This window comes from Lichenostomus cassidix, unplaced genomic scaffold (genome assembly GCF_008360975.1).
Source record: "Lichenostomus cassidix isolate B80296 unplaced genomic scaffold, HeHo_3.0 HiC_scaffold_40, whole genome shotgun sequence".
NCBI classification, from domain to species: Eukaryota; Metazoa; Chordata; class Aves; order Passeriformes; family Meliphagidae; genus Lichenostomus; species Lichenostomus cassidix.
In genome coordinates this window covers 1,837,274-1,863,814 of record NW_028147459.1, presented here as the reverse complement: position 1 = coordinate 1,863,814, position 26,541 = coordinate 1,837,274, and the positions used below count along the sequence as shown (strand labels likewise).

At 44.8% G+C, this 26,541-nt stretch overlaps 1 protein-coding gene and 2 long non-coding RNA genes across 6 annotated transcripts; 2 read left to right on the top strand and 1 right to left on the bottom strand.

The window, feature by feature from the left end:
* The first annotated feature begins 1,382 nt into the window (after positions 1-1,382).
* LOC146422506 (uncharacterized) lies at positions 1,383-2,211 on the top strand. The gene is made up of 3 exons (XR_014848161.1): positions 1,383-1,418; positions 1,819-1,973; positions 2,096-2,211. It is a non-coding gene; the product is annotated as an uncharacterized LOC146422506 (long non-coding RNA).
* Positions 1,851-25,641, bottom strand: LOC146422504 (V-type proton ATPase subunit S1-like). Of its 4 annotated transcripts, none has more exons than XM_085046471.1 (11): positions 25,516-25,641; positions 23,499-23,622; positions 21,726-21,800; positions 18,552-18,748; positions 16,250-16,290; positions 14,847-14,929; positions 11,064-11,344; positions 8,515-8,562; positions 6,723-6,954; positions 3,581-3,852; positions 1,851-1,973 (listed from the first exon to the last, which is right to left on the bottom strand). In XM_085046471.1, the coding sequence occupies exons 1-10, from the start codon at positions 25,608-25,610 to the stop codon at positions 3,643-3,645; spliced, it is 1,386 nt and encodes a 461-aa protein (XP_084902597.1). In that variant the 5' UTR covers positions 25,611-25,641; the 3' UTR covers positions 1,851-1,973; positions 3,581-3,642. The 4 variants fall into 4 exon arrangements, with proteins under 4 accessions (XP_084902597.1, XP_084902596.1, XP_084902599.1 ...); XM_085046470.1 differs by lacking the exon at positions 1,851-1,973 and adding an exon at positions 2,750-2,946 and having other exon boundaries at positions 3,547-3,852; XM_085046473.1 differs by lacking the exons at positions 1,851-1,973; positions 3,581-3,852 and adding an exon at positions 3,960-4,091.
* LOC146422505 (uncharacterized) lies at positions 2,422-3,075 on the top strand. Its single transcript, XR_014848166.1, has 3 exons — positions 2,422-2,442; positions 2,487-2,541; positions 3,013-3,075. It is a non-coding gene; the product is annotated as an uncharacterized LOC146422505 (long non-coding RNA).
* Positions 25,642-26,541: the final 900 nt, after the last annotated feature.

Sequence of the window (26,541 nt, the reverse complement as noted above, 5' to 3'; positions counted from 1 at the left end):
TTTTGCGCCAATTCTGGGGGAATTTTTCCCGCATTTCTCCAATTTTTCGAGGAATTTCTTCAAGATTTTTTTGGGATTTCTCCCCGGATTTTTTGGGGGATTTCTCTAATATTTTCTAGGGGATTTCTGTCCACTTTTGGGGGATTTTTCTCCACTTTTTGGGGGCAATTTCCTCATTTTTTTCAGGACGTTTCTCTCCAATTTTCAGGGCAATTTTTCCCATTTTTTGAGGAATTTCTCTCCAGTTTTTGGAGGATTTCTCTCCAAATTTTTTGAGGATTTCTCTCCAATTTTATCCGAATTTTTCTCAAATTTTTGGAAGGATTTCTCCCCAATTTCCAGGATGGTTTCTCCAATTTTAGGGGAATTTCTCTCAGATTTTCGGGACAATTTCTCCCAATTTTCAGGGTGATTTCTCCCAAATTTTAGGCAATTTCTCCCCAGTTTTAAAGCAATTTCTCCCCAGATTTCAGGGCAATTCCCTCCCATTTTTCAGCATCTTTTCAGATCAATTTCCCCCATTTTTTAGGTCGATTTCCCCAATTTTTCAGGCTGTTCCCCCCAATTTTTGGGGTGATTTCCCCCAATTATGAGCAGCAGAGGCTCTCAGGGGTTCCTCGTTTTTGGGGAATTTCCCTTCAATTTTTTGGGGGAATTTTTCTCCAATTTTTGGTGGAGTTTTGCACTTTTTTTTTTGGGACGTTTCTCTCCAATTTTTCTGGGTGATTTCTCTCCCATTTTTTTTCTCCCCAATTTTTTTTTGATTTTTCTCCAATTTTTTATGGGATTTCTCTCTCCAATTTTTGGGGACTTTCTCTCCAACTTCAGGGTAATTTGCCCCCAAATTTTAAGCAATTTCTCCCCAATTTTCAGACTGTTTTCCCCCCAAATTTTAAGCAATTTCACCTCAATTTTTTGGGTATTTCTCCCCCATTTTTGGGGCATTTCTCTCTGATTTTTGGGGCAATTTCTCCCCAAATTTCAGGGTGTTTTCAGGTCAATTTCTCCCATTTTTTTGGGTCGATTTCCCCCATTTTTAGGACATTTCCCCTCAATTTTCAGGGTGATTTCCCCCAAACTTCAGGCAATTTCTCCCCAATTTTCAGAGCAATTTCTCCCCACAGTTTTTGGGGTGATTCCCCCCAATTTTGGGTCAATTTCCCCCAATTTTTAGGCTGTTCTCCCCCATTTTTCGGGATTTTTTTTGGCTATTTCCCCCATTTTTCAGGATGTTTTTGGGTCGATTTCCCCCTAATTTTCAGGACATTTCCCCCCATTTTTCAGAGCAATTTCTCCCCAATTTTTTCAGCAATTTCCCCCAAATTTTAAGCAATTTCTCCCTAATTTTCAGGGCCTTTCCCCCCAACTTTCAGGCTGTTTCTCCCCCATTTTTCAGGCTGTTTTCAGGGTGGTTTTGGGTCAATTTCCCCCAATTTTCAGGACATTTCTCTTCATTTTTTTAAGCAATTTCTCTCCAATTTTTTGAGCAATTTCTCCCCAGTTTTCAGGGTGATTTCCCCCAAATTTTAAGCAATTTCTCCCCAATTTTCAGGGTCTTTCCCCCCATTTTTTGGGTCAATTTCCCCCAAATTTTAAGCATATTCCCCCCCAATTTCAGGCTGTTTCCCCCCAGTTTTTCAGGATGTTTTCAGGGTATTTTCAGGTCAATTTCCCCCATTTTTTGGGTCGATTTCCCCCAGTTTTCAGGCTGTTTCCCCCCCATTTTTCAGGGTATTTTTGGGTTGATTTCCCCCAAATGTTAAGCAATTTCTCCCCAGATTTCAGGGCAATTCCCCCCATTTTTCAAGATGTTTTCAGGTCAATTTCCCCCATTTTTTTGGGTCGATTTCCCCAATTTTCAGGACATTTCCCCCCAATTTTCAGAGCAATTTCTCCCCAGTTTTCAGGGTGATTTCCCCCAAATTTTAAGCAATTTCTCCCCAAATTCCAGGCTGTTCCCCCCTATTTTTCAGGTGGATTTCCCCCATTTTTTGGGTTCATTTCCCCCATTTTTTAGGTAATTTCCCCCAAATTTTTGGGTCGATTTCCCCCATTTTGCAGGATGGTTTTGGGTCAATTTCCTCCTATTTTTCAGGATGTTTCCAGGGTATTTTTGGGTGGATTTCCCCCATTTTTGGGGTGTTTTCAGACCGTTTCTCACTCCCCCAGGGGCACGGGCAGAGGTGGCCCTCGAGGGTCATCAAACCCATCCATGGGCTGAAGCCCCAGCAGGACAGAAATCCCCATTTTTGGGGTGATTTCTCCCATTTTCAGGACAATTTCTCTCCAATTTTTTGAGCTATTTCCCCCAAATTTTAAGCAATTTCCCCTCATTTTTTTGGGTATTTCTCCCCCATTTTTGGGGCATTTCTCTCTGATTTTTTAAGCAATTTCTCCCCAAATTTCAGGGCAATTCCCACTCATTTTTCAGGATGTTTTTGGGTCAATTTCCCCCATTTTTTGGGGCGATTTCCCCCAAATTTCAGGCAATTCCCCCCCAGTTTTCAGGGTATTTTTGGGTCGAATTCCCCCATTTTTTAGGTCAATTTCCCCCCATTTTCAGGTTGATTTCCCCCAAATTTCAGGGCAATTCCCCCCCAATTTTCAGGGTATTTTTGGGTGGATTTTCCTCATTTTTTAGGTCAATTTCCCCCAAATTTCAGGCAATTTCTCCTCAAATTTCAGGCTACACCCCCCCCAGTTTTCAGGGTATTTTTGGGTGGATTTCCCCCATTTTTGGGCAGTGTTCTCACTCCCCCAGGGGCACGGGCAGAGGTGGCCCTCGAGGGTCATCAAACCCATCCATGGGCTGCAGCCCCAGCAGGACAGAAATTCCCATTTTTGGGGTGATTTCCCCCATTTTCAGGACAATTTCTCTCCAATTTTTTAAGCCATTTCCCCCCAATTTTCAGACTGTTTTCCCCCCAAATTTTAAGCAATTTCCCCTCAATTTTTTGGGTATTTCTCCCCAGTTTTCAGGGCAATTCCCCCCAATTTTCAGGCTGTTTTCAGGGTGGTTTTGGGTCGATTTCCCCCATTTTTTGGGTCGATTTCCCCCAATTTTCAGGCAATTCCCCCATTTTTCAGGATGTTTTCAGGGTGTTCTCCCCCCATTTTTTTGGGTCGATTTCCCCCATTTTCAGGATATTTTCCCCCATTTTTCAGAGCAATTTCTCCCCATTTTTTGGGTCGATTTCCCCCAGATTTTAAGCATATTCCCCCCCAATTTTGGGGTGATTTCCCCCAATTTTGGGCAGTGTTCTCACTCCCCCAGCGGCACGGGCAGAGGTGGCCCTCGAGGATCATCGAATCGATCCATGGGCTGAAACCCCAGCAGGACAGAAATCCCCTTTTTGGGGTGATTTCCCCCATTTTTGGGGCAATTTCTCTCCAATTTTTTTCAGCAATTTCTCTCCAAATTTTTCCCCAACATTTCACATTTTTCCCCCATTTTCAGGGTATTTTTGGGTCAAATTCCCCCATTTTTTAGGTCAACTTCCCCCATTTTTCAGGGCAATTTTCCCCAAATTTCAGGCAATTTCTCCCCCAATTTTCAGGCTGTTTCCCCCCCATTTTTCAGGATGTTTTCAGGGTATTTTTGGGTGGATTTCCCCCATTTTTGGGGTGTTTTCAGACTGTTTCTCACTCCCCCAGGGGCACGGGCAGAGGTGGCCCTCGAGGATCATCGAATCGATCCATGGGCTGCAGCCCCAGCAGGACAGAAATCCCCAGCAGGAAACCCCAGAGCAGCAGCGAGCAGGAGATCAAACCCATCCACCCCCCCGCCGTGAAGAACGTGGAACAGTCCGAGGCTGCGCCGAACACCCCGCCGGACACGTTGAACCCTTGGATCTGGGGGGGAAAAATAAAAAATAATTATAAAAATTCTATGTATTTTAAAATAAAATATATTATTAGAATTACTAGAAGAAATTATAGAAATGTAAAAATTAAAAAACTTTGCTGGACACGTTGAACCCTTGGATCTGGGGGGGAAAATAAAAATTAAAATTAAAATTAAATGTATTTTAAAATAAAATATATTATTAGAATTAATAAAAAACTCCGCCGGACACGTTGAATCCCTGGATCTGGGGGGGAAAAATAAAATAAAATTATTAAATGTATTTTAAAATAAAAAATATTATTAGAATTAGAAATATTGTTAAAATTAAAAAACTATAAAAAACTCCACCGGAGACGTTGAATCCTTGGATCTGGGGGGAGACAAAAATAAAAAATAAAATAAATATGAAATGTATTTTAAAATAAAAAATATTATTATTAGACACGTTGAATCCCTGGATCTGGGGGGGAAAAATAAAATAAAATAAAATAAAAATTATTAAATGTATTTTAAAATAAAAAATATTATTAGGATTATTAGAAGAAATTATAGAAATATAAGGTGTAAAACTCCACTGGAGACGTTGAACCCTTGGATCTGGGAAAATAAAATAAAATAAAATAAAAATTAAATGTAGTTTAAAATCAGAAATGTAATTAAAAACTCTGCTGGACATGTTGAACCCTTGGATCTGGGGGAAATAAAAATTAAAATTAAAATTATTAAATGTATTTTAAAATAAAATATATTATTAGGATTATTAGAAAAATTATAGAAATATAAAGTGTAAAACACTCCACTGGACATGTTGAATCCTTGGATCTGGGGGGGAAAATAAAAAAAAAATTAAAATTATTAATGTATTTTAAAATAAAAAATATTGCTAGAATTATTAGAAGAAATTATAGAAACGTAAAAACTAAAAATCTCCACCGGAGACGTTGAACCCTTGGATCTGGTGGGGAAATAAAAATAAATAAAATTTAAATTATTAAATGTATTTTTAAAATAAAATATATTATTAGACACGTTGGATCCTTGGATCTGGGGGGGAAAAATAAAATAAAATTACAATTAAATGTATTTTAAAATAAAATATATTATTAGAATTAATAAAAAACTCTGCCGGACACGTTGAATCCCTGGATCTGGGGGGGAATAAAATAAAATAAAATAAAATTATTAAATGTATTTTAAAATAAAAAATATTATTAGGATTATTGGAAGAAATTACAGAAATATAAAATTAAAGAACTAGAAAAAACTCTGCCGGAGACGTTGAATCCTTGGATCTGGGGGGCAAAAATGAAATAAAATTAAAATTATTAAATGTATTTTAAAATAAAAAATAGAATTATTAGAAGAAATGATAGAAATATAAGGTGTAAAAAACTCCACTGGAGATGTTGAACCCTTGGATCTGGGGGGGGGAAAATAAAAATTAAAATTAAAATTAAATATAGTTTAAAATCAGAAATGTAATTAAAAACTCCGCCAGAGACATTGAATCCTTGGATCTGGGGGGGAAATAAAATAAAATATAAAAATTAAATGTATTTTAAAACAAAAAAAGAGAATTATTAGAAAAAATGATAGAAATATAAAAATTAAAAAAGTCCACTGGAGACATTGAACCCTTGGATCTGGGGGAAAATAAAATAAAATTAAAATTATTAAATGTATTTTAAAATAAAAATATTATTAGGATTATTAGGAGAAAGTATAGAAATATAAAGTGTAAAAAATTCCACTGGACACGTTAAATCCCTGGATCTGGGGGGGAAAATAAAAAATTATAAATATTAAATAGAGTTTAAAATTAGAAATATTATTAGAATTAGAAATATTACTGAAATCAGAAAGAGTAGAATTATTGGAATAATTATAGAAATATAAAAATGAAAAAAACTCCACCAGAGACGTTGAACCCTTGGAACCTGGGGGGGGAAAAATAACAAAATCTCAAAATTAATTTTTTAAAAAATACATAAGTTATAAATAAAATGATAAAAGAAATAGAATTCTAAATTATGAGCTATTAATAAAATGAGGGTTACCTGCAGCCCCTCAATGGGATTTCCTCCCAATAGTTCACATTTTTCCCCCAATATCTTGTATTTTCCTCCAATATTTTGGGTTTTTTCCCCAATATGTCACATTTTCCCCCCAATATTTCACATTTTTCCCCCAATATCCCATATTTTCCCCAATTTTTGGTTACCTGCAGCCCCTCAATGGGATTTCCTCCCAATATTTCACATTTTTCCCCCAACATTTCAGGTTTTTCCCCCAATATTTTGGGTTTTTTCCCCCAATATCCTGTATTTTCCCCCAATATTTTGGGTTTTTCCCCCAATATTTGTTTACCTGCAGCCCCTCAATGGGATTTTCCCCCAATATTTCACATTTTCTCCCCAATATTTCACATTTTTCCCCCAATATTTTGGGTTTTTCGCCAACATTTCAGATTTTTTCCCCAATATTTTGGGTTTTTCCCCCAATATTTCATTTTTTTCCCCAACACTTCAGGTTCTTCCCCAATATTTCTGATTTTCCCCCAATATTTCACATTTTCCCCCCAACATCTCATTTCTTTCCCCAATATTCTGTATTTTCCCTCAATATTTTGGTTTTTTCCCCAATATTTCACATTTTTCCCCCAATATCCCATATTTTCCCCCAATATTTTGGGTTTTTCTCCCAATATTTCAGATTTTTTTCCCCAATATTTTGGGGTTTTTGCCAATATTTCATTTTTTTCCCCAATATTTTGGGTTTTTTCCCCCAATATTCCATACTTTCCCCCAGTATTTTGGGTTTTTTCCCCAATATTCCATACTTTCCCCCCAACATTTTGGGATTTTTGGGGTTTTACCTGCAGCCCCAGGATCTTCACCCTCCAGCTGTTTGCCCTCTCCGTTGGGGGGAGGGGCAGCAGCCCCCCAGGGCTCTCCAGCTGTGCACAGCTCCACCCGAGGGGGGAGGGGGCAGCAGCCCCTGGGACCCCAAAGCGGGCAGCAGGATTGTCCCCAAGGGTCACCCTGAGCTCCTCCAGCCAGAACCAGCGGCGAGCAGAGACGGGGAACCACGAGAGACGGAGCAGGAAACTGGGAGAATGAGGAGAAAATGGGATTTCTGACCCAAAAAATGGAATTTCTGACCCAAAAAACCCCCAAGATGACCCCAAAAAACCAAAAAAAACCCCAAAAATTAACCAAAAACCGGAATTTCTGACCCAAAAAATGGAATTTCTGACCCAAAAAATGGAATTTCTGACCCAAAAAACCCCAAAAAACCCAAAAATTAACAAAAAAAATGGAATTTCTAACCCAAAAAAACCCCAAATGACCCCAAAAAACCCAAAAATTAACCAGAAAAGGAATTTCTGACCCAAAAAATGGAATTTCTGACCAAAAAAATGGAATTTCTGACCCAAAAAACCCCCAAGATGACCCCAAAAAACCCCAAAATTAACCAAAAATGGCATTCCTGACCCAAAAATTAACCAAAAAAATGGAATTTCTGACCCAAAAATTAACCAAAAAAATGGAATTTCTGGCCCAAAAAACCCTAAAATGACCCCAAAACTGCCCCTTTCCAAAATAACCCTGAGACAGGAACCAGGAGAGATGGAGCAGGAAGCTGGGAAAATGAAAAATTAACGGAAAAATTAACCAAAAAAAAGGAATTTCTGACCCAAAAAACCCCAAAAAACCCAAAAATTAACCAAAAACATGGAATTTCTAACCCAAAAAACCCCCAAAATTAACCAAAAATGGAAATTCTCACCCAAAAATTAACCAAAAAAATGGAATTCCTGACCCAAAAAACCCCCAAATGACCCAAAAACCCCCAAAAATTAACCAGAAAAGGAATTTCTGCCCCAAAAAACCCCAAAAAGTGACATCTGCACCCAAAAAAAACCAAAAAAAATCAATGCAAAATTGAAATCCTCACCCCAAAAAACCCAAAAAATTGAAATTCCCAAACCCAAAAAAATCAACCCGACTTTGAAATCCTCGCCCCAAAAACCCCAAAAAAAAGGAAATTTCCACACCAAAAAGCCCAAAAAATGAGATTTCCACATCAGAAAAACACCTGAAAAGTGAATTTTTTGCCCCAGAAAACCCCAAAAAGTGAAATCTGCACCCAAAAAAAACCCAAAAAGTGAATTTTTTGCCCCAAAAAAACCCCAAAAAGTGGAATTCCCATCCCAAAAAACCCCAAAAGAACCGTGAAAAGCCAAATCCCAAAAAGACCCTGAAAAGGGAAATCTTTGCCCCAAAAAACCCAAAATTACCCCAAAAAATGAAATCCTAACCTTAAAAAACCCCAAAAAGCGAAATTCCCAACCCTGAAAAACCCAAAATGACCCCAAAAAATTGAAATCTGTGCCCCAAAAAACCCCAAAAAACCCCAAAGTAACCCCAAAAACTGAAATCCCAACCTTAAAAAACCCCAAAAAGTGAAATTCTCACCCCAAAAAAAACCCAAAATTCACCCTAGGGGGCATTGAGGAGTCAGAGATCCCAAAAATTGCCCCAAAATTACCCCAAAAAGTACCTCAGGAGCCCCAAAAATTGCCCCTTAAAACCCCAAAAGGACCCAAAATCCCCCAAAATTGCCAAATTCCCCCAAATTGCCCCAAATTCCCCCAAATCACTCACGTGATGTTCAAAGTTTTCCCAAAAACCTCTTTGTACTGCAGGACAAACCTGGGGGGAGAAGAGATCCCAAAATCATCCCAAATTATCCCAAAATTATCCCAAAAACATCCCAAAATTACCCCTAAAACTCCAAATCACCCCAAAAACTCCTTTAGGATCCCAAAAAAACCCCCAAAATTACCCCAAAAACATCCCCAGGAGCCCAAAAAATACTAATCACCCAAAAAACTCGAAATCGTCCCAAAAAAACCCCAAAATTACCCCAAAAACTCCTTTAGTACCCAAAAAAACCCTCCAAAATTACCCCAAAAATTCCAAATCGCCCAAAAAAACCCTTAAGGACCCCAAAAATCACCCCAAAATCACCTTTAGGACCCCAAAAAACCCCAAAATTACCCCAAAATCCTCTCTAGGACCCCAAAAACTCCAAATCACCCCAAAAACACCTTTAGGACCCAAAAAAAAAACCCCAAAATTACCCCAAAAACTCTAAATCACCCCCAAAACCCCAAATCACCCCAAAAAAACCCCAAAATTACCCCAAAAACTACTTTAGAACCAAAAAAAAACCTCCAAAATTACCCCAAAAACTCCAAATCGTCCCAAAAACACCTTTAGGACCCCAAAAATCACCCCAAAATCACCCCAGAAACATTCCCAGGACCCCAAAAACAGCCCAAAAACACCCCAAAAACACCTTTAGGACCCCAAAAAACCCCAAAATTACCCCAAAATCCTCTCTAGGACCCCAAAAACTCCAAATCACCCCAAAAACACCTTTAGGACCAAAAAAAAAACCCCAAAATTACCCCAAAAACTCCAAATCGTCCCAAAAAGCCCTTTAGGACCCCAAAATTACCCCAAAAACATTCCCAGGACCCCAAAAACAGCCCAAAACACCCCAAAAACACCTTTAGGACCCCAAAAAAAACCCCAAAATTACCCCAGAAACATCCCCAGGAGCCCAAAAACCCCAAATCACCCCCAAAAAACCCCAAAATTACCCCAAAAACAACCTCCAAAATTACCCCAAAAACTCCAAATCACCCCCAAAAGCCCTTTAGGACCCCAAAATCACCCCAATATTACCCCAAAAACATCCCCAGGACCCCAAAACCAGCCCAAAAACACCTTTAGGACCCAAAAAACCCCCAAAATTAACCCAAAAACATCCCCAGGACCCCAAAAACAGCCCAAAAACACCTTTAAGACCCCAAAATCTCCTCTAGGACCCCAAAACTTGCCCTAAAATCCATCCCAGGACCCTAAAATCCCCTCTAGGACCCCAAAATCCCCCAAAAACTCCTCTAGGACCCCCAAACTCTCCCCAAATCCCCCCTAGGACCCCAAAACTCCCCGAAAATTTTCTCTGGGACCCCAAAACCTCCTTTAATAGCCCCAAAACTCTCACTAGGACCCCCAAAATCTCCTGTAGGACCTCCAAACTGCCCCCAAATCCCCTCTAGGACCCCAAAACCTCCTTTAAGACCCCAAAATCCCCCTAAAATCCCCCCCAAAATCCCCTCTAGGACCCCCCAAATCCCCTCTAGGACCCCCAAACTCATCCAGAAATCCCCCTAAGACCCCAAAATGACCCCTAAAATCCCCTCTAGGACCCCAAATATCCCTCCCAGGACCCCCAAAATCCCCTCTAGGACCCCAAATCCCCCAAAATCCCAAAAATCCCACTTAGGACCCCCAAATCTCACCGTGCCTCCTGGGGGCTCCACGAGAACACCCCAAAACCTCCTCTAGGACCCCAAATCCCCCAAAATTACCCCGAATCCCCCAAAATTACCCCAAATCACCCCAAAATTCCACCAAAACCCCCCAAAATCCCAAATCCCCCAAAATTACCCCAAATCCCCACAAAATCCCCCAAAATTACCCCAAATCACCCTGCACAAACCCCCCAAAATCTCACTGTGCCTCCTGGGGGCTCCACTGTTGCCCCTCCCGAAGGTCATTGGGGTCAGGTCGCGGTGTTGCCCCCCAAACCACAGCCCAGAGCCCCAAAATCCCTCCTGGAACCCCCAAAACTGCCCCCCAAACCCTCTTTGAGACCCCCAAATCCTGTCTAGAACCACCAAACTCCTCCCTAAATCCCCTCTAGGACCCGCAAAATGCCCCCAAAACTGCCTCTAGGGACCCCAAAATTCCCCCAAATCGCTCCTTCATCCCCCAAAACCCCTTTAAGACCCCAAAGCTACTCTAGGACTCCCAAGACTTCCTCAAATCCCCTAGGACCCCCCAAAGCCATCCCAGGACCCCCAAATCCCTTTAAGACCCCCAAATCCCCCCAAAATTACCCCAAATCCCCCAAAATTTCCAAAATCCCCTAATTACCCCAAATCCCCCAAATTACCCGAAAATTACCCCAAATCCCCTAAAATTTCCAAAATTCCCCAAAACCCCCAAAATCTCACCGAGCCTCCTGGGGGCTCCACGAGGACACCCCAAAACCTCCTCTAGGACCCCCAAATCCCCTTTAAAACCCCCAAATCCCTTCTGGGAGCCCCCAAAATCCCAAAAAATCCCCCAAATCTCACCGAGCCTCCTGGGGGCTCCAGGATGACGCCCCCAGCTCCACGGTCGCTCCCTCCCCGAAGGTCATTGGGGTCAGGTCCTGGTGTTGCCCCCCAAACCACACCGAGAGGTTCTGAGCCCACAGCAGCATTTTGGGGTCACCCTGGGGGGGCCAGCGCAGGGGGGGGGCAGCGGGGGAGACCCCCGGGGGGAACCCCAGCAGGGAGCGGCGGGGGAAGGGCGGGGAAACCCCCAGGGAATCCCCCAGGGAATCCCCCAGGGAATCCCCGAGACCCCTAGGAACCTGTGAGTGAAATAAAGGGGAAAAAAGGTTAGGGGAGAATTGAAAATTTGGGAAAAAAGGGAAATAAATGGATAATATTTATGGGGAAACCCCCAGGGAATCCCCCAGGGAATCCCCCAGACCTCTGGGAACCTGTGGGGGAAATAAAGGGGAAATAAGGTTAGGGGGAACCCCAAAAACTGGGGGGAAAAGGGAAATAAATGGGGAAATGGTTATGGGGAAACCCCCAGGGAATCCCCCAGGGAATCCCCCAGACCCCCAGGGATGTGTGGGGGAAATAAAGGGGAAAAAAGGTTAGGGGGGGAACCCCAAAAATTGGGGGGAAATGAGAAATTTGGGGGAAAATTTGGGGGAGAGGTTAGGGGGAACCCCAAAAATTGGGGGGAAATAAATGGGGAAATAAATGGGGAAATAAATGGGGAAAAAAGGGGAAATAGTTATGGGGAAACCCCAAGGAATCCCCCAGGGAATCCCCCAGGGAATCCCCCAGGCCCTCAGAGACCTGTGGGGGAAATAAGGGGGAAAAAAGGTTAAGGGGGAACCCCAAAAATTGGAGAAAAAGGGAAATAAATGGGGAAAAAAAGTGGAAATAAAGGGGAAATAGTTATGGGGAAACCCCCAAGGAATCCCCCAGGGAATCCCCCAGACCCCTGGGAACCTGTGGGGGAAATAAAGGGGAAAAAAGGTTAGGGGAGAATTGAAAATTTGAGAAAAAAAGGGAAATAAATGGGGAAAAAAAGGAAATAAAAGAGAAATCTTTGTGGGGAAACCCCAGGGAACCCCCCAGGGAATCCCCCAGGGACCTGTGGGGGAAATAAAGGGGAAATAAGGTTAGGGGGAACCCCAAAATTTGGAGAAAAAGGGAAGTAAATGGGGAAATAGTTATGGGGAAATCCTGGAGAATCCCAAAGGAAAACCCCAAGGGAATCCCCAAGACCCTCAGGGACCTGTGGGGGAAATAAAGGGGAAAAAAGGTTAGGGGAGAATTGAAAATTTGAGAAAAAAAGGGAAATAAATGGGGAAAAAAAAGGAAATAAAAGAGAAATCTTTGTGGGGAAACCCCCAGGGAATCCCCCAGGGAATCCCCGAGACCCCTGGGGACCTGTGGGGGGAATAAGGGGGAAAAAAGGTTAAGGGGGAACCCCAAAAATTGGAGAAAAAGGGAAATAAATGGGGAAAAAAAGTGGAAATAAAGGGGAAATAGTTATGGGGAAACCCCAAGGGAATCCCCCAGGGAATCCCCGAGACCCTCAGGGACCTGTGGGGGAAATAAAGGGGAAATGAATGTTATGGGGGATCTGAAAATTGGGGGGAAATGAGAAATTTGGGGGGAAACTTGGGGGAGAGGTTAGGGGGGAACCCCAAAAATTGGGGGGAAATAAATGGGGAAAAAAGGGGAAATAGTTATGGGGAAACCCCAAGGAATCCTGAAGACCCCTGGGGACCTGTGGGGGAAATAAAGGTTAGGGGGAACCAAAAATTGGGAAAAAAGGGAAATAAATGGGGGAAAAAAAGGAAATAAAAGAGAAATCTTTGTGGGGAAACCCCAGGGAATCCCCCAGGCCCTCAGAGACCTGTGGGGGAAATAAGGGGGAAAAAGGTTAGGGGGGAACCCCAAAAATTGGAGAAAAAGGGAAATAAATGGGGAAAAAAAGTGGAAATAAAGGGGAAATAGTTATGGGGAAACACCCAGGGAATCCCCCAGGGAATCCCCCAGACCCCTGGGAACCTGTGGGGGAAATAAAGGGGAAATAAGATTAGGGGGAAATGAAAATTGGGGAAAAAAGGGAAATTTGGGGGAAATCTGGGGAGAAAATGGGAAATTTGGGGAGAATTTAGGGGGAACTGAAATTGGGGAATAAAGGGAGAAAATTTGGGGGAAAAGGGGGAAATTTGGGGAGAAAAGGGGGAAATTTGGGCTGAAAAAAGGGAAAAAGGGAGAAATAAAGGGGAGATAAAGGGAAATGGAGGTTAGGGGGAAACTGAAAATTGGGGGGAAAAAGGAAATAAATGGGGAAATAGTTATGGGGAAATCCTGTGACCTTTGGGGAAATGATGGGGAGATAAAAGGTTAGGGAAATGAAAATTGGGGGAAAATGAAAAATTTGGGGGAAATTTGGGGGAAAATGGGAAATTTGGGGAGAATTTAGGGGGAACCCCAGAAATTGGGGAATAAAGGGAGAAAATTTGGGGGGAAAAGGGAAATTTGGGCTGAAAAAAGGGAAAAAGGGAGAAATAAAGGGGAAAATGAAGGGGAAATGAAGGGAAATGAAGGGGAAAAAGGTTAGGGAATTGAAAATTGGGGGAAAATGAGAAATTTGGGGGAAATTTGGGCTGAAAAAAGGGGGAAAAAGGGAGAAATGAAGGGAGAAATAAAGGGGAAAAAAGGTTAGGGGGGAATTGAAAATTGGGGGAAATGAGAAATTTGGGGGAAATTTGGGGGGAAAATCGGAAATCTGGGGCAGGAAGTTATGGGAGGAACCCGAAATTTGGGGGAAAAAGGGGAAATTTGGGGGAAAGGGTAATGGGGGGGAAGTGGGATTTGGGAGGAAAAGGGAAAAAGGGGAAATAAAGGTCATTCAGTGGTCACTCAGTGGTCATTCTGGTCACTCACTGGTCACTCACTGGTCACTCACTGGTCACTCACTGGTCAGTGGTCACTCACTGGTCACTCATGGTCACTCAGTGGTCACTCATGGTCACTCAGTGGTCACTCTCTGGTCACTGGTCACTCTCTGGTCACTCACTGGTCAGTGGTCACTCACTGGTCAATGGTCACTCACTGGTCACTCATGGTCACTCACTGGTCAGTTGGTCACTCACTGGTCACTGGTCACTCATGGTCACTCACTGGTCACTCATGGTCACTCACTGGTCACTCATGGTCACTCAGTGGTCACTCAGTGGTCACTCAGTGGACACTCAGTGGACACTCAGTGGACACTCACTGGTCAGTGGTCACTCACTGGTCACTCACTGGTCACTCACTGGTCAGTGGTCACTCAGTGGTCACTCAGTGGTCACTCAGTGGTCACTCATGGTTACTCTGGTCACTCACTGGTCACTCATGGTCACTCCCTGGTCACTCACTGGTCAGTTGGTCACTCATGGTCACTCACTGGTCACTCACTGGTCACTCACGGTCACTCAATGGTCAATGGTCACTCAGTGGTCACTCACTGGTCACTGGTCACACAGTGGTCACTCAGTGGTCAGTGGGTCACTCACTGGTCACTCATGGTCACTCACTGGTCACTCACTGGTCACTCATGGTCACTCACTGGTCACTCACTGGTCACTCATGGTCACTCACTGGTCAGTTGGTCACTCACTGGTCACTCTCTGGTCACTCTCTGGTCACTCACTGGTCACTGGTCACTCACTGGTCACTCACTGGTCACTGGTCACTCACTGGTCACTCATGGTCACTCATGGTCACTCACTGGTCACTGGTCACTCAGTGGTCAGTTGGTCACTCACTGGTCACTCACTGGTCACTCACCGGCTCGCTGGCCGAGCTCAGCATTGCTGTATATGGAATTTGCTCTTCCTGCAGCAGCTGCAGAACTTCACCCAAAACAGCATCTGGGAGATCCCAAAACACCCCAAAATTACCCCAAAAATGATCCCAAAACACCCCAAAAATTACCCCAAAAATTACCCCAAAACACCCCAAAAATTCACCCCAAAAGTTACCCCAAAACACCCCAAAATTACCCCAAAAATGATCCCAAAACACCCCAAAAATTACCCTAAATCCACCCCAAAAATTACCCCAAAATGCCCTAAAAATTACCTCAAATTCATCCCAAAAATGACCCCAAAATACTCCAAATTCACCCCAAAAATTACCCCAATACCCCAAAAATTACCCGAAAATCATCCCAAAAACTGCTCCAAAATCCCAGTTCACCCCAAAACTGACCCCAAATTCACCCCAAAAACTGCCCCCAAGCTGATCCCAAACTCACCCCAATTCCATCCCAAAAACTGCCCCAAAACTAACCACAAATCCACCCCAAAACTGACCCTAAATGCACCCCAAAAATACCCAAAAAATTAGTCCAAAGTACCCCAATTCACCCCAAAAACTGCCCCAAAATATCCCAAATACACCCCAAAATTCACCCCAAAAATGACCCCAAAATACCCCAAATTCACCCCAAATATCCCAAATCCACTCCACAACTGACCCAAAATTCCCCAAATTCACCCCAAACTGCCCTACAGAGATCCCAAACCACCTCACAGACCCCAAACCACCCCATAATGACCCCAAATCCACCCCATAGACCCCAAACCACCCAAACCTGCCCTACAGAGACCCCAAACCACCCCATAGACCCCAAATTTGCCCCACAGAGACCCCAAACCACCCCACAAACCCCAAACCACCCCAAACTGCCCCTACAGAGACCCCAAACCCACCCTATACACCCCAAATTTGCCCCACGGAGACCCCAAACCCACCCCATAGACCCCAAAATCACCCCAAACCTGCCCTACACAGACCCCAAATCACCCCACAATGACCCCGAATAACCCCACAGTGACCCCAAACCACCCCACAGTGACCCCAAACCACCTCATAATGACCCCAAACCACCCCATAATGACCCCAAATCCACCCATAGTGACCCCAAACCACTCCATAGACCCCAAATTTGCCCCACAGAGACCCCAAATCACCCCATAGACCCCAAAACCACCCCAAACTGCCCTACAGAGACCCCAAATCACCCCACAGACCCCAAACCACCCCAAACCTGCCTGACAGAGTCCCCAAACCACCTCATAGACCCCAAATCAGCCCCTAGGCCCCGAATTTGCCCCATAGACCCCAAATCACCCCATAGTGACCCCAAATCCACTCCCCAGTCTCTCCCAGTTCTCCCAGTTGCTCACCGTTGCTGCTCAGCACCTCCCTGGGGCTCAGCAGGCTGGAGCTGCAGAGAACAGAGTTATGGGGTTTTTATGGGGTTTCTGTGGGGTTTCTGTGGGGTTTTTATGGGGTTATGGGGTTTCTGTGGAGTTTCTGTGGGGTTTCTGTGGGGTTTCTGTAGGGTTATGGGGTTCCTATGGGGTTCCTCTGGGGTTTCTATAGAGCTATGGGGTTCCTGTGGGGTTTCTATGGGGTTTCCGTGGGGTTTCTATGGGGTTTCTATAGGGTTTCTAGGGGGTTTCTATAGGGTTTCTAGGGGGTTTCTCTGGGGTTTCTGTGGGGTTTCTATGGGGTTATGGGGTTTCTGTGGGGTTTCTATGGGGTCTCTGTGGGGTTTTTGTGGGGTTATGGGGGTTTCTATGGGGTTATGGGGTTGCTGTGGGGTTTCTACGGAGTTTCTGTGGGGTTATGGGGTTTCTATGGGGTTTCTGTGGGGTTATGGGGTTCCTACGGGGTTCCCATGGGGTTATGGGGTTTCTATGGGGTTATGGGGTTGCTGTGGGGTTTCTATGGGGTTTCTATGGGGTTTCTGTGGGGTTTCTGTGGAGTTATGGGGTTTCTATGGGGTTATGGGGTTGCTGTGGGGTTTCTGTGGGGTTTCTGTGGGGCAGGGAGAGCCCTATGGGGTCTCTGTAAGGTTCCTATGGGACACAGAGAAATCCAGATGGGGTCTCTATGGGGCACAGGAGGGTCCTTATGGGGTCTCTATGGGGTGTCTATAGGGTTCCTATGGGGTTCCTATGGGGCAAGGGGATCTCTATGACGATCTCTGAGAGTCTCTATGGGATCTTTATGGGGTTTCCATGGGGCAGACACCTCCCTATGGGATCCCTGTGGGGCAGAGGGCATCTCTATGGGGTCTCTATGGGGTCTATAGGGTCGCCATGGGGCAGGGAGGTCTCTATGGAGTCCCTGTAGGGCACAGGAAGGCTTATGGGGTCTCCATGCAGTCCCTATAGGGCACAGGGGGGTCTCTATGGGGTCTCTATGGGGTAGGGGAGCCCTATGGGGTTCCTATGGGGCAGAGAAAATTTCTGTGGGGTCTCTATGGGGTCTCTATGGGGCAGGGGAGCCTATAAGGTCTCTATGGGACATGGAGAACTATGGGGTCTCTATGGGGCAGAGAAGCCTATGGGTTCTCAATGGGGTCTCTATGGGGCAGGAGGATCTCTGTGGGGTCCCTATGGGGTTTCTATGGGGCAGAGAGGACTTATGAGGTCTCTATGGGGTCTCTATGGGGCAGGAGAGCCCTGTGGAGTTCCTATGGGGCAGAGCAGCCTATGGGGTCTGCATAGGGTCCCTATAGTTTCTATAGGGTCAGACTATGGGACAGCTCAGGCTCTATAGGATATCTATGGGATTTCTGTAGGATATCAATAGGGTAGCTCCAGGATGTCTACAGGACATCAATGGGGTCTCTGTAGGGTCTCTATGGGGTTTCTCACCTCCTGCTGTGGGGCAGCCCCACCAGGATGAACTCCAGATCTATGGGATCTCTATGGGATCTCTATACAATATCTATGGGGTTTCAATAGGATATCTATAGGATATCTATGGGATGTTTTAGGGTCTCTATAGGGTCTCTATAGGGTGTCTATGGGGTCTCTCACCTCCTGCTGTGGGGCAGCCCCACCAGGATGAGCTCGGGCTGTATGGGATCTCTATAGGATCTCTATGGGGTTTCAATCCAATATCTCTAGGATGTTTCTAGGATCACTATAGGATATCTCTAGGATGTTTTAGGATCTCTATAGGATCTCTATAGGGTCTCTATGGGGTCTCTCACCTCCTGCTGTGGGGCAGCCCCACCAGGATGAGCTCGGGCTGTATGGGATATTTATAGGATCTCTATGGGATATCTATGGGGTTTCTATGGGGATAGCTCTAGGATGTTTCTAGGGTCTCTATAGGGTCTCTCTAGGGTCTCTCACCTCCTGCTGTGGGGCAGCCCCACCAGGATGAGCTCGGGCTGTATGGGATATTTATAGGATCTCTATAGGATCTCTATGGGATATCTATGGGGTTTCTATGGGGATATCTCTAGGACGTTTATAGGATCTCCATAGCATATCAATAGGATGTTTTTAGGATCTCTCTAGGGTCTCTCACCTCCTGCTGTGGGGCAGCCCCACCAGGATGAGCTCGGGCTCTATGGGATATTTATAGGATCTCTATAGGATCTCTATGGGGTTCCTATAGGGATAGCTCTAGGATGTTTATAGGGTCTCTATAGGATCTCTATAAAGTTCCTATGGGGTCTCTCACCTCCTGCTGTGGGGCAGCCCCACCAGGATCAGCTCGGGCTCAGAGCCATTGACCCTAAACTGGCCCAGTTTGGCTCCAGGCAGCCTGAGAGCCTCAGGAGCTCCCAGGAGCCTCTGCAGGGTGAGAGGGAGAGAGGAGAGAGCCGAGCTGGAGAGCCTGGGCAGAGCCAGGGAGGAGCCTGAGGAGCTCAGGGCAGCCTGGAAAACATCCCAAAATGTCCAGAAATTAACCCAAAATAGCAGCAAAATGTTCACAAAATATCTGCAAAATATCTACAAAGTAATAGGAAAAAAACCCCAAAAAGATCCCAAAAGAAATCCCCAAAATGACCCCAAACCCAGCAAGAACAGAGCCAGGGAGGAGCCTGAGGAGCTCAGGGCAGCCTGGAAAACATCCCAAAATGTCCAGAAATTAACCCAAAATATCCACAAAATATTCACAAAATATCTGGAAAATATCTGCAAAGTAATAGGAAAAAAACCCCAAAAAATCCCCCAAAAATTCCCTAAAATGACCCCAAAATGACCCCAAAGCCCAGCCAGGGCAGAGCCAGGGAGGAGCCTGAGGAGCTCAGGGCAGCCTGGAAATGAACCAAAATGTCCAGAAATTAACCCAAAATAGCAGCAAAATATCCACAAAATATCTGCAAAATATCTGCAAAGTAATAGGAAAAAAACCCCAAAAAATCCCCCAAAAATTCCCTAAAATGACCCCAAAATGACCCCAAAACCAGCAAGGGCAGAACCAGGGAGGAGCCTGAGGAGCTCAGGGCAGCCTGGAAAACATCCCAAAATGTCCACAAATTAACCCAAAATATCAGCTAAATATCCACAAAATATCCCCAAAAGATCTGCATAGTAACAGGAAAAAATCCCCCAAAAAAATCCCCCAAAATGACCCCAAAATCCAGTGAGGGGAGAGCTCAGGGCAGCCTGGAAATGAACCAAAATAACCCCAAATTAACCCAAAACATAACCCAAATATTCACAAAATATTCTGAGAATATCTGCAAAGTAATGGGGAAAAACCCAAAAAAAATCCCTAAAAAAACCCCCAAAATGACCCCAAAACCCAGCAAGGACAGAGCCAGGGAGGAGCCTGAGGAGCTCAGGGCAGCCTGGAAAACATCCCAAAATGTCCAAAAATTAACCCAAAATAGCAGCAAAATATTCCCAAAGTTATAGCAAAAAAAACCCCAAAGAAAACCCCAAAAAAATCCCAAAATAACCCCAAAAAAACTCTCAAAAAACCTTCAAAAAACAACAAAAAAAACCCCAAAAAATTCCAAATTAACCCAAAAAGACACAAAATTACACTAAATCCTAAAATAACAAAGAAAAAAACCCCAAAAACGCAAATATTCTAAAACTCCTCTAAAAAAATTTCCCCAAAATGACCCCAAAGCCCAGTGAGGGGAGAGTCAGGGTGACCTAGAAATGAACCAAAATATCCAAAAATTAACCTAAAACATCAGCAAAATATCCACAAAGTCACAGGAAAAAAATCCCTAAAAAATGCTGCCAAAAACATCCCAAAATGACCCCAAAAGACCACAAAAGAACCCAAAAAACAACCAAAAGGAAAACTCTAAAAACTCCAAATTAACCCCAGAATATACAAAATAACCCTAAATCCCAAAATAACAACAAAAAAAAAACCCAAAACCCCAAAATAGCCTAAAATAATTCCAAAATAATCACAAAATATCCCCCAAAATGACCCCAAAGCCTCAAGGAGCAGCTCAGGGCAGCCTGGAAATGAACCAAAATAACCTAAAATTAACCTAAAATAGCAGCAAAATATTCACAGAATTTCTGCAAAATATCTGCAAAATAACAGGAAAAAAACCCCAAAAAAAAATCCCAAAAGAAATCCCCCAAATGACCCCAAAACCCAGTGAGGGCAGAGCCAGGGAGGAGCCTGGAAATGAACCAAAAAATCCAAATTTAATTCCAAAATATCCATAAAATATCTGCAAAGTAAAAGGGAAAAAAAATCCCAAAGAAAATCCCACAAAAACCCCAAAAAACCCATAAAATAACCCCAAAGAAACTTCAAAAAACAACAAAAAAACCCCCAAAAAACTCCAAATTAACCCAAAAAAATCCCCAATATAACACTAAACCCCAAAATAATCAAAACTACCCAAATATCCTAAAATAACTTTAAAATAATTCTAAAATAAGTCTAATATAACTCAAAAAAATCCCCAAAATGACCCCAAAACCCAGTGAGGGCAGAGCTAGGGAGGAGCCTGACGAGCTCAGGGCAGCCTGAAAAATATCCCAAAATGTCCAAAAATTACCCTAAAATATCACCAAAATATTCCCAAAGTTATAGCAAAAAAAACCCCAAAGAAAACCCCAAAGAAAACCCAAAAAAAATCCCAAAAAAACCCTCAAAAACATTCAAAAACAACAAAAAAAACCCCAAAAAACTTCAAATTAACCCAAAAATACCCAAAATAACCCTAAACCCCAAAAATAACTGAAAAATCTAAAAAAAAACCCCCAAAAATTGGCTAAATTGACCCCAAAACGACCCCAAATCCCAGCGAGGATGAACCTGCTGAGCTCAGGAAATGAACCAAAATATGACAAAAAAACCCTAAAATATCCTCAAAATAACCACAAAATAACAGGAAAAAAAATTTTAAAGAAAACTGACCCAAAACAACCCCAAAATATGCCCAAAATATCACCAAAATAACCCCAAAACAACCTTAAAATACCTCAAAACAACCCCAAAAACCCCAAAATACAACCAAAAACCCAAAATAACCCCAAAATGACCTTAAAATACCGAAAAACTACCCAAAAAACCCCCAAATAACACCAAAACACAACAAAAAAAAATCAAATCAAAAATATAAATAAGAAACAGATAAAAACATTAAGAAACCCAAAATTACCCCAAAATACAACCAAAAAACCCCAAAATAACCCCAAAACCACCTTAAAACACCTCAAAATTACCAAAAAAAACCCCCAAATAACACCAAAACACAACCAAAAAAACCCAAAAAAATAAATAAAAAGTCAAAAATAGAAATAAAAACCAAATAAAAAAATTTTTTAAATCCCAAAATAACCCAAAAATTACCCCAAAACATCACCAAACCTAGAATTCCCCCAAAACCCCCCAAAATCCCCCAAATTTCCCCCAAATCCTCACCTGCAGTTTGCCAAAAGCTCCTGCAGCCTCATTGCCAAAAACTCCTCCGAAAGCTGTGAAATCCTGCAGGCTCAGCTGGGGGAGAGAAACAGAGATTTTGGGGGAAATTTGGGGGATTTGGGGTGGATTTGGGGGTTTTTGGGGTCTCAGGGTGGATTTAGGGTGGATTTTGGGGGTCTTAGGATGGATTTGCAGTGGATTTAAGGTGAATTTTGGGGTCTTAGGACGGATTTTGGGGTCTCAGGGTGGATTTGGGGTTTTTGGGGTCTCAGGATGGAATTGGGGTGAATTTTGGGGTTTTAGGATGGATTTTGGGGTCTAAAGATGGATTTGGGGTGGATTTTGGGGGTTTTAGGATGGATTTGAGGTGGATTTGGGGTGAATTTTGGGATTTCAGGATGGATTTCGGGATCTCAGAATGGATTTGGGGTGGATTTTGGGGGTCTTAGGGTGGATTTGAGAGGGATTTGGGGTGGATTTGGGGCGGATTTTGGGGGTTTTTGGATGGATTTGAGGTGGATTTTGGAAGGATTTGGGGTCTCAGGGTGGATTTTGGGGTCTCAGGGTAATTTTGGGGTGGATTTTGGGGTCTTAGGGTGGATTTGGGGTGAATTGTGGGGTTTTAGGATGGATTTTGGGGTCTCAGGGTGGATTTGGAGTTTTTGGGGTTTCAGGATGGATTTGGGGTGAATGTTGGGGTTTTAGGATGGATTTTGGGGTCTAAAGATGGAATTTGGGGTGGATTTTGGGGTCTCAGGGTAATTTTGGGGTGGATTTCGGGGTCTCAGGGTGGATTTGAGAGGGATTTGGGGTGGATTTTAGGGTCTCAGGGTAGTTTTTGGGGTGGATTTTGGGGTCTCAGGATGAATTTAGGGTGAATTTTGGGGTTTTGGGGGTCTCAGAATGGATTTAGGAAGGATTTAGGGTCTCAGGGTGGATTTTGGGGTGGAATTTGGGGTCTCAGCTTGGGATTCAGGGTGAATTTTGGGGTCTTAGGACAGATTTGAGCTGGATTTGGAGGTATCAGGGTGGGTTTAGGGTGAATTTTGGGGTCTCAGGGTAGTTTGAGGTGGATTTGGGGTAATTTTGGGATAAATTTGGGGTTTTTGGTCTCACCTGGTCCTGCAGGAAGAGCAGCACTGGGTGGGGTAGTTTGGGGTGGATTTAGGATAAATTTGGGATAAATTTGGGACTTTTTAGTCTCACCTGGTCCTGCAGGAAGAGCAGCACTGGGTGGGGTAGTTTGGGGTGGATTTAGGATAATTTTGGGGTAAATTTGGGGTTTTTGGTCTCACCTGGTCCTGCAGGAAGAGCAGCACTGCAGGATGGATTTGGGGTGAATTTTGGGGTCTCAGGGTGGTTTGGGATGAATTTAGGATGATTTTGGGGTTTTTTAGTCTCACCTGGTCCTGCAGGAAGAGCAGCACTGTCCAAGGGGTTTGGGGTGAATTTGGGATGGATTTGGGATAATTTTGGGATAAATTTGGGGTTTTTGGCTCACCTGGTCCTGCAGGAAGAGCAGCACTGTGTGGAGTAGTTTGGGGTGAATTTGGGGTGGATTTTGGGATAAATTTAGGATAAATTTGAGGTTTTTTTTGGCTCACCTGGTCCTGCAGGAAGAGCAGCACTGGGTGGGGTAGTTTGGGGTGGATTTGGGATAATTTTGGGGTAAATTTGGGGTTTTTGGTCTCACCTGGTCCTGCAGGGAGCAGCACAGTCTGAGGGGTTTGGGGTGAATTTAGGATAATTTTGGGATGATTTTTGGGGTCTCACCTGGTCCTGCAGGAAGAGCAGCACAGTGCGAGGTCCTCGCTGCAATCCTGGCCCCAAAATCCTCTCCAGCTGCTCCTCACTGACCAACTGACCGCCAGGAGTGTCCAGGGGGGGCCAGAGGGACCTGGGGGGGCAGGGAGCCCCAAATCACCCCAAAATCATCCCAAAATCACCCCAAAATCCACCGAGGGAACCCCAAAATCACCCCAGGGAACCCAAAATCACCCCAAATCACCCCAAAATCACCTCAGGAACCCCAAAATCACCCCAAAATCACCTTAAAATCACCTCAGGGACCCCAAAATCACACCAAATCACCCCCAAATCACCTCAGGAACCCCCAAATCACCTCAGGAACCCCAAAATCACCCCAAATCACCCCAAAATCACCTCAGAAACCCCAAAATCATCCCAAAATCACCCCAAAATCACCTCAGGAACCCCAAAATCACCCAAAATCACCTTAAAATCACCTCAGGGACCCCAAAATCACACCAAATCACCCCAAAATCACCTTAAAATCACCTTAAAATCACCTCAGGAACCCCAAAATCACCTCAAATCACCTCAGGGACCCCAAAATCACCCCAGGGACGTCAAAATCACCCCAAAATCACCTCAGGGAACCCAAAATTACTCCAAAATCCATCGAGGGAAGCAAAAATCACCTCGAATCACCCCAAAATCACCCCAAAGCCACCCCAGGGAACCCAAAATCATCCCAATATCAGCCAAAATCACCCCAGGGAACCCAAAATCACCTCAGGAACCCCAAAGTCACCTCAAATCACCTCAGGAACCCCAAAATCATCCCAAAATCACCTCAAATCACCCCAAAACCACCCCAAATCACCCCAGGGAACCCAAAATCACCCCAGGGAACCCAAAAAATGCCCCGAAACCCTTCAAATCATCCCAAAACGCCCCCAAATCCCCTCAAAAACACCCCCAAACACCCCAAAATTCCCCAAAACCCCTAAAACTCCCCCAAATTCCCCCAAAATTCCCATTAAACCCCCCAAAAATCCCCCCAAACCCTCCAAAACCCTAAAGCGCCCCCAAATCCCCCCCGAAATGTTCCCAAACCTCCCTTATCTCCCCCAAATCCCTCAAAAACACCCCAAACACCCCAAAACCCCCAGAAAACACCCCAAAATCTCCCCAAACCCTCCAAAAAACGCCCCAAAACCTCCTTTAACTTCCCCAAATCAAAAATCACCTCAACACCCCAAATCCCCCCAAATCCCCCCAAGATCTCAATAACTCCCCAAAAATCCCCAAATCCTCCAAAAACGCGCCAAAACGCCCCCAAATCCCCCCGAAACCCTTCAGATCATCCCATAACCCCCCAAAACCCTCAAAACCCCCAAACAATCCCCTGAAATCCCCATAAAACCCCCAAAATCCCCAAAATCCCCCCCAGACCAAAATGCCCCAAAAAGCCTCCAAATCCCCCGAAACGCCCCCAAACCTCCTTAATTCCCCAAAGCCTCACTTCAAAACACCCCAAATCCCCCAAACCTCCAAAACGCCCCCAAAACCTCCCTTTCTTATCTCCCCAAATCCCCCCCAAAATCACCCCCAAACACCCCAAATCCCCCAAACTCCCCAGACCCTCCAAAAAACGCCCAAAACGCCCCCCAAATCCCTCAAAAACACCCCCAAACCCCGCAAAACCCCCCAAAAACCCCGAAATCCCCATAAAACACCCAAAATCCCCCAAACCCTCCAAAATCCCCCAAAGCGCCCCCCAAATCCCCCGAAACGTTCCCAAACCTCCCTGAACTCCCCCAAATCCTCATAACCTCAAATCCCCAAAATATCCCCAAATCCCCATAAAACACCCCAGAATCCCCCCCAAACCCTCCAAAACGCCCCCCAATCCCCCCCGAAAGCCTTCAAATCATCCCAAAACGCCTCCGAATCCCTACAAAAACGCCCCAAATCCCCCCAAACCCCCCAAACCCCCAAAACCCCCAAAACCCCCAAACCCCAAAAAAACCCCAATTCCCCTCACGTTTCGGTGCTCCACACCAGCAGCGGCCCAGCCGCGCTCCCCGCCGCGCTCAGGCCGAGCGCCGTGAGGAGAGCGAGCACAGCCCGCGCCGCCATCTTGGACACAGCCACGCCCACTGACGCACGGGACGTCGCTGCGTGGCCACGCCCCCCAATTGAACCACGCCCACTCGTTGCCTAGCGACCGGTTGGCTCCGCCCATTTGGGGTCTTGGCTCCGCCCACTCGGTTTAGCCCCGCCCGGTGACGTCATCGTTGATGGAGCCGCCTTAGGATAATTTTTAATTTATTTAAAATTATTTAACTTAATTGCAATTAACTTGTTTATTCAACTGGTATTTCATTTTCGTTGCTGTTAGTTATAATTTTTTTTATTTAATTGCTGTTTTCTTGTCGGTGCTGCAGGGACACGCCCCCTCAATGTAGCCACGCCCCCTCCTTGTAGCCACCCAGCGATTTAGCCACGCCCCTCCTTGTAGCCACGCCCCCTCACTGTAGCCACGCCCCTGTGTAATTCCAGCCAAGATATAGCCACGCCCCTTCCTTGTAACCACGCCCATCAATGTAGCCACGCCCTCCTTGTAACCACGCCCCTCAGTGTAATCCCACCCAAGCTGTAGCCACGCCCTCTCCTTATGGCCACGCCCCTCATTGTAAACACCCTGTCGTTGTAACCACGCCCCCTAGCTGTAGCCACGCCCTCTCACTGTAACAACCCCGTCTGTGTAGCCACGCCCCCTTGCAGTGACCACGCCCCCCAGCTGGGCTCACTGCCCCAGCTGTAACCACGCCCCCTCAGCCGTAACCACGCCCCTTCATAGCCACGCCCCCTCCTTGTAGCCACGCCTATTCACACCTCATTAGCATAGGTTTCCCGCCTTCTTTCTGGCCACGCCTACTCGAGCACTTGGCTCCGCCCAGTTTTTGCCCTCCGGCGCTTTGGCCACGCCCACTGGTGTTGGTGCCGAACTGGGAGTGAACTGGGGCCAAACTGGGCTCTTACTGGGAGCACTGGGAGAGCGCTGGGG

Bases quoted from the DNA above. Each gene is read 5' to 3' on its own strand.
- LOC146422504 (XM_085046471.1), bottom strand. From the start codon at position 25,610: ATGGCGGCGCGGGCTGTGCTCGCTCTCCTCACGGCGCTCGGCCTGAGC. The intron at 8,563-11,063 runs GTGAGATTTGGG...TTCTCCCCCCAG, and splicing joins TGGAGCCCCCAGGAGGCTCG to GTTTGTCCTGCAGTACAAAG. The intron at 3,853-6,722 runs GTAAAACCCCAA...TTTCCCCCCCAG, and splicing joins TGAAGATCCTGGGGCTGCAG to ATCCAAGGGTTCAACGTGTC.